Raw genomic sequence first — 6,034 nt, forward strand, 5'->3', positions numbered from 1 at the left:
AAATGATTCCCTTTGAGCTAAATTATTGACCTGATTCCCTTACAGCACCTGTATTTGGCGTACCGTAAACTAGTGTGAAGGAGCACGACTCACCGTCACTTTACTGATAGCGCTGTGTTTCTCACACATGCAAAGAGAGAGAGCGAGAGTCTTGCATACCACGCTGAATCGACGCGCTACATGTAAACCATATTCTTTATTGTATTTTCCTGTCAAAATAACAGAGTTCATTTAGAATTATTCAGCTTTTAAGAACAAGCAGAAGATATGCCGGTTTCTCGGCAGTGGGCGGAGCTAATGCGTGAACAGCTCTCATTGGCTGGCGCTCATCTATTACCGTCCCTGTTTTGGTTTCAGCAAATCAGTTCGAGCGAACACTGACAACGTGATTAATATTCATGAACCCAGCAGAAAATAGTAGTAGTAGTAGTAGTAGTAGTAGTATATTTTAATAATAATTACTATTACCTATGACCAACAATATCTTAAACACCACCACCAGTCCTAAGTTCAGTTAAAATGACAAATATGCATTCATTCATGGTTACCAAGTTTTAGTTCTAATCACTAGTTCTATCATTAAATAGTGCTTAATTATCATAATATCATAATATAATGCTTGATTGGCTGAAGTTAAGAGTGCACATTCAGTTATTTAAGAAGCTGTTCCATTTGACAAAGATAAGCTGATTGGCTGGAATCATATGTGTGTGTGTGTGTGTGTGTGTGTACTTAACCATATTTTGGGGACAAATTTGTACCCAAATGTGAGCAAAACCTGACAAAATCGGCAAAATTTGTGGATGTCCTCATTTGTAAAACTATTATAAAAATAAAGTAAACAAAGTTTTTTTAAACTTTTGAAATTGTAAAAATGCAGAAAGTTCTCTGTGAGGGGTAGGGGTAGGGGTAGGGGTGGGTTTAGGTTAAAAAGTGTATAACTATCTGTATATAAAAACAGTAGAAGTCTATGTAATGTCCCCATTTAGATAGCTAAGTAAACGTGTGTGTGTGTGTGTAAAATAGTATATCAGTCTGGCGAGAAAAAAAACAAAAAAATGTACTAGCCAATGGCGATTATATTGCCACGGTGTGCGTAGAGGGTTGATTGGTTAGCAAATTACTGAAATAATATTAGGTTAGATAGCTGATTACCAGTTGATATTCACTCCAAACGTTTGAACAGTTAATAATATTAGCTAACTGTAGGCACGTTTCCATTACCCTTCAATTTGCGCAAATTGAAATTGTAAATTGAAAATATGCCTAATGGAAACGTGTCAATTTCACAAAAACTTCTATATATCGCAAAAAAATTTTTGCGCTCGCATGAGGTGGTTTTTCAGGCAATTCGAAAAAGGAATATTTCCCAAAACTGGAATGGAAAGAGTTTTTATCGCATTTACAGGTGACATAGTGTATGTGAAAAGTCATATGATCATTCTTCAATGTACTATAACCTCCAAGAAACACTTCATACGTGGCCGCTCTCCAGTATAAGGGGCTTTCCCTACCATTAATGCTTAGACTATTTACACTGCACACATCTGCGGTGTGGCTCTGATACGGCCACTGAAGCTGATCTCGGACACACTAGTCAATGCTTGTGTTTATTCCAGCCGCGCCGCACACGTTTCTGAAGCGGCTCCGCACTGCTTCTGTAAGAATACACGCATATGCCTCCTTCGATTAAATATAGCCAAAATCCCACCTAAATCCGTTGCCATGACTTATCATGAGAGGAAAGAATTATGCTTTTGCTGCATTTTAATAGAAACTCCATCATTTCGCAAGAAATTTTTATCGACATTTATAAAATATCACCAAAGTTTTGTGCAAATCTGTAATGGAAACGCGCCTTGTGGCAAGGGCCAACACAGGGGGACAATGAAACGTGTTGTTTACTTTGACTTACAGAGCTCTTTTGGAGGTTTTGATGACTGCTGATAGTCTAATGAGACACTCGTCTGATTTCTTGAATTTCTGAAGCTCAAACTCCTCCAGCTCCTCCTCTGAGGTCAACAACACAAAGGCCACAGCAGACCACTGGGCAGGTGAAAGGTCAGCAGATGAGAGACTTCCTTTGCTGAGGTGGGTCTGAATCTCTTTCACCAGAGTTTGATCATTCAGTTCATTCAGACAGTAGAACAGATTGATGGATCTCTCTGGAGACAGATCAGCTTCTAATTTCTGCTTGATGTACTGAACTATTTCCTTGTTGCTCTGGTCATTGCAGTCTTGTTGTGTCAACAGTCCTCTTAAGAGTCGACGATTGGACTGAAGTGACAGACCGAGAAGAAAGCGAAGGAAAAGATCCAGGTGTCCACTGTTACTCTCCAGTGCCTTGTCCACTGCAGTCTTGAGCAAATCAATCATGGTTTTATTTTTGTTTTCCTGTTCTGTAGACTCATTATCAAACACACTTTTCTTGTTGATGTCTAGAAACAGATGTGCATAAACAGCTGCAATAAACTCTTGAATGCTCAAGTGAACGAAGCAGTACATGGTACCAACAGTGATCCCTGTTTCTTCCTTAAAGATCTGGGTACACATGCCTGAATACACTGATGCCTTATAGACATCAATACCACAGGCTTCCAGGTCTGTGTCATAGAAGATCATATTGTTTCTTTCCAGCTGTTGAAAGGCCAGTTTCCCCAGTGAAAGGATGGCACCTTTATCCCAGGAAACATCTGGTGTGTATTCTCCGTCATACTTTCGTCTGCTCTGCTGGATCTGAAAGCGGAGAAAGTGTGTGTACATTTGTGTCAGAGTCTTGGGAGTGTCTTCAGTGTTTGACTCCTGCAGTGTTTGAGAGACATCACTAGCCTGATTGTTTTTCAGATCATTATTTCTTTTCTCCTCTAAAATGTTCTGGAGAACAGTGGCTGAAATCCAGCAGAAGACTGGGATGTGGCACATGATAAAGAGACTCTTTGATTGTTTGACATGATCAATGATTTCTCTGGCCAGATCCTCATCTGTGAGTCTTTTTCTGAAGTACTTCTCCTTCTGTGCGTCACTGAATCCTCGTATCTCTGTCAGCCGGTCTATACAGTCAGGAGGAAGCTTACTGGCAGCGGCTGGTCTGGTGGTGATCCAGATGAGAGCAGAAGGAAGAAGATTTCCCTCGATGAGGTTCGTCAGGAGAACATCCAGAGAGGCTGGTGACCATACATCAGACCACGTCTCATTACCAGCAAAGCTTAGAGGAAGACGACACTCATCCAATCCATCGAGGATGAACAAGACTTTCAAACTATTACTTCTTGTAAGGTTCAGTCCTTTTGTCTCTGGGAAAAACTGAGTTATAAGGTCCATTAGACTTTGGTTTTCTTTCTCCTTTAAGTTCATCTCTCTGAATGGAAGAGGGAATATAAAGCTGATATCCTGATTTTCTTTTCCTTCGGCCCAATCCAGAACAAACTTCTGCACAGAGACTGATTTTCCGATGCCAGCAACTCCTTTTGTCAACACAGTTCTGATCTGCTTGTCTTGTTCAGGTGCTTCAAACAAATGTTTGCATTTAACCTGTACTTCCTGTGATTCATGACGTCTGGAAGCAACTTCAATCTGTCTGACCTCATGTTCAGTGTTGACCTGTTCACTACAACCCTGAGTGATATAGAGATCTGTGTAGATGTTCTTCAGAAGTGTGGAGTCACCTTGCTTTGCTATTCCTTCAAACACACATTCATACTTCTTCTTTAGGCTACATTTCAGCTGATGAATGAAGAACAGCTCATCTAAACACAGAAAAGACAACAATACAGATATTTGTAATCTTGTTTTCTTTCCTGCATCTATAAGTGACAAGCTGACAGACGGTGGGTCTCTTACCTTCGAGAGCATCAGCAGCTTCATCTTGCTTCATCTCTCTCAGGAAGCAGAGCGAGAGATCAAGAGCTGCTTCTTTCATACTGCTTCTGTTTTCAATAAAGTCCTTCACCAAGTATTGTGTGTTCTCTTTCTGTAATATTTTCTTTAACTTTTCCAGTTCTTTCTTCAGAAATGTGATTATTTTGCTCTCAAGATCCTACAAGGAAAGCAAGAAAAAGGAGAAACAGAACCACAAAATGTAAGCAAAATGGTCAAACCATTTATTCAATCATATTTAAAAAATAAAATAAATAAATAAATCAGTTAAAGGACAAACAAAAGTGTTGATTATCTATAATTTTAAGAAACAAAAATACACATTTTAAGAGCTTAATTTAATGGGCTCTTAAAAGGAAGAGTAAATTATCAAGATTAATTAGGAAATGTATTTCTATTCTTTTTCTATTAAATAGTTTTGCAGTAATGTTTTTTTCAACGATGTATTAGTTTGTTAAGATTAGGGATGAGTACCGAAACCCGGTATTAAAAGCGCCCCGGGGATAAATGATGAAAGACCGATGAATCGATAAGCTCTGACGTTAACGGTTCTGCTATCCGTATTGGAGAAATTAAGAAAATTACACATACATTTATTATTGCTATATAGACATTATCTTGCAAATACTATTTAGCCAGAGTCGCTGTTTTTATATGCAATAATATTAGGACACTAGGACATTTGTCTATGATGCATTTTTGCAATTCAGATGAGAGATTGCGCTCACGCAGAGGAGCTACAGAGTGCACAATATTAAAACCCTGTTTAACTGTGATGATAAAGGAGAGAAATAAACATTCAAATGTCTGCTTACACTTCAGGCCTGGGGCTGTGATATTAGGCTAATTTTATTGTTAATTTCAATGTTGGCTTCCAAGGATCATAAAAAGATGATATGAGGTAAAGCTATTAAAAACTAGTCGCGTTTAGCACAATGTCTTTCCCTTCACAGAGGCACACATTCATTCCTCCCTAAAACTCAAACTAAACGTCAGAATCAGCACAATCGTTGATTGTTGTAAAATGCAGTCTTTACTGTTGCTAATTTGCGGGACATGTTTGATAAAACGCTGAAAGCACATTAATCCGGGTGAGAGATGCTGTTCCCTAGGCTGTGCGCGCTCTAAAACAGACAAGCTAATTACACTTTGGGCTTCGAGTGTGCGTCCAAATGATCAAATACACACAACAAATATGTCAGAATGCCGATAGTACTCACTTAAACACAGTTTATGTCTTAAGTGGACGTGAACAGCTGATCCGATGTGTCTGTATAAAGTCGTGTGAAAAAGTTAGGACACCCTATTGAATTCCATGGTTTTCTGTATCAGGGCATAATAAAAGATTATCTGGTCCTTGGCAGCTCATAAAATTAGGAAAATAAAACCTCAGATGAAAAACATCACATGACATATCACACCGTGTCATTATATATTTAACAAAAATAAAGCCAAAATGTAAAAGCCATGTGTGACAAAGACCTATGATTCAATTGCATGTACAGTAGATTGACTTTTAGCAGCAAAAACGTGAAGTAATAATTTTCTGTATGACTTTGTCAGTCTCTCACATCGTTCTGGAGGAATTCTGGCCCACTCTTCTTTGTAACATTGCTCCAGTTTATTGAGGTTTGTGGGTATTTTTTGAGGTATGGGCAAATATCATATCGCTGGGTATGAGAATCGATATCGTATCGTATCGTATCGTGACGATCCATCAGATTTACACCCCTACTGTATATGAAGTCACCTTCTGACGATTGGGCCATCAACAAAATGCAAAGAGAAAATTAGGGATGCTCCTATCCGCCTTTTTTGCCTCCGATACCGATTCCGATACCTAGGGTTCGGTATTGGCCGATACCGATTCCGATCCGATACCAATGAAGTTTTTTTCCCTCATTTAAATAAATGTAGAATTTATATATCTCTGTGTGTGGAAATTATAATCATTATTTTACAATCTACTAGATACAGACTACTTCACTATAAAGAAAAATAAAATAAACAATAAATCTGAAAAAATATAGGCCTATGTATATTTATAATCTATGACAAAAAAACTCATAAACTAGGTTAGTGGATAATTCGGCAGCAAAAGTTATTCTAGAAAAATCAGTGCACAATAATTTTAGAAATCCAAACATTTAGTGAAAAA

At 38.3% G+C, this 6,034-nt stretch overlaps 1 protein-coding gene across 2 annotated transcripts in view; it reads right to left on the reverse strand.

Annotated features, from left to right (window-relative positions):
- Positions 1–1,911: 1,911 nt before the first annotated feature.
- The window catches only part of LOC107577399 (protein NLRC3-like), a 7,744-nt gene continuing 3,621 nt past the window's right edge, over positions 1,912–6,034 (reverse strand). For both annotated transcript variants that reach the window (XM_016263483.1, XM_016263484.1), the window contains 2 exons: positions 3,841–4,036; positions 1,912–3,746 (listed from right to left, as the gene is read on the reverse strand). In XM_016263483.1, coding sequence (XP_016118969.1) covers positions 1,912–3,746; positions 3,841–4,036 — 2,031 coding nt within the window. The remainder of the gene's footprint in view (positions 3,747–3,840; positions 4,037–6,034) is intronic.

The sequence above is a fragment of the Sinocyclocheilus grahami genome, unplaced genomic scaffold, assembly GCF_001515645.1.
Source record: "Sinocyclocheilus grahami isolate Dianchi unplaced genomic scaffold, SAMN03320097.WGS_v1.1 scaffold5937.1, whole genome shotgun sequence".
NCBI lineage: Eukaryota > Metazoa > Chordata > Actinopteri > Cypriniformes > Cyprinidae > Sinocyclocheilus > Sinocyclocheilus grahami.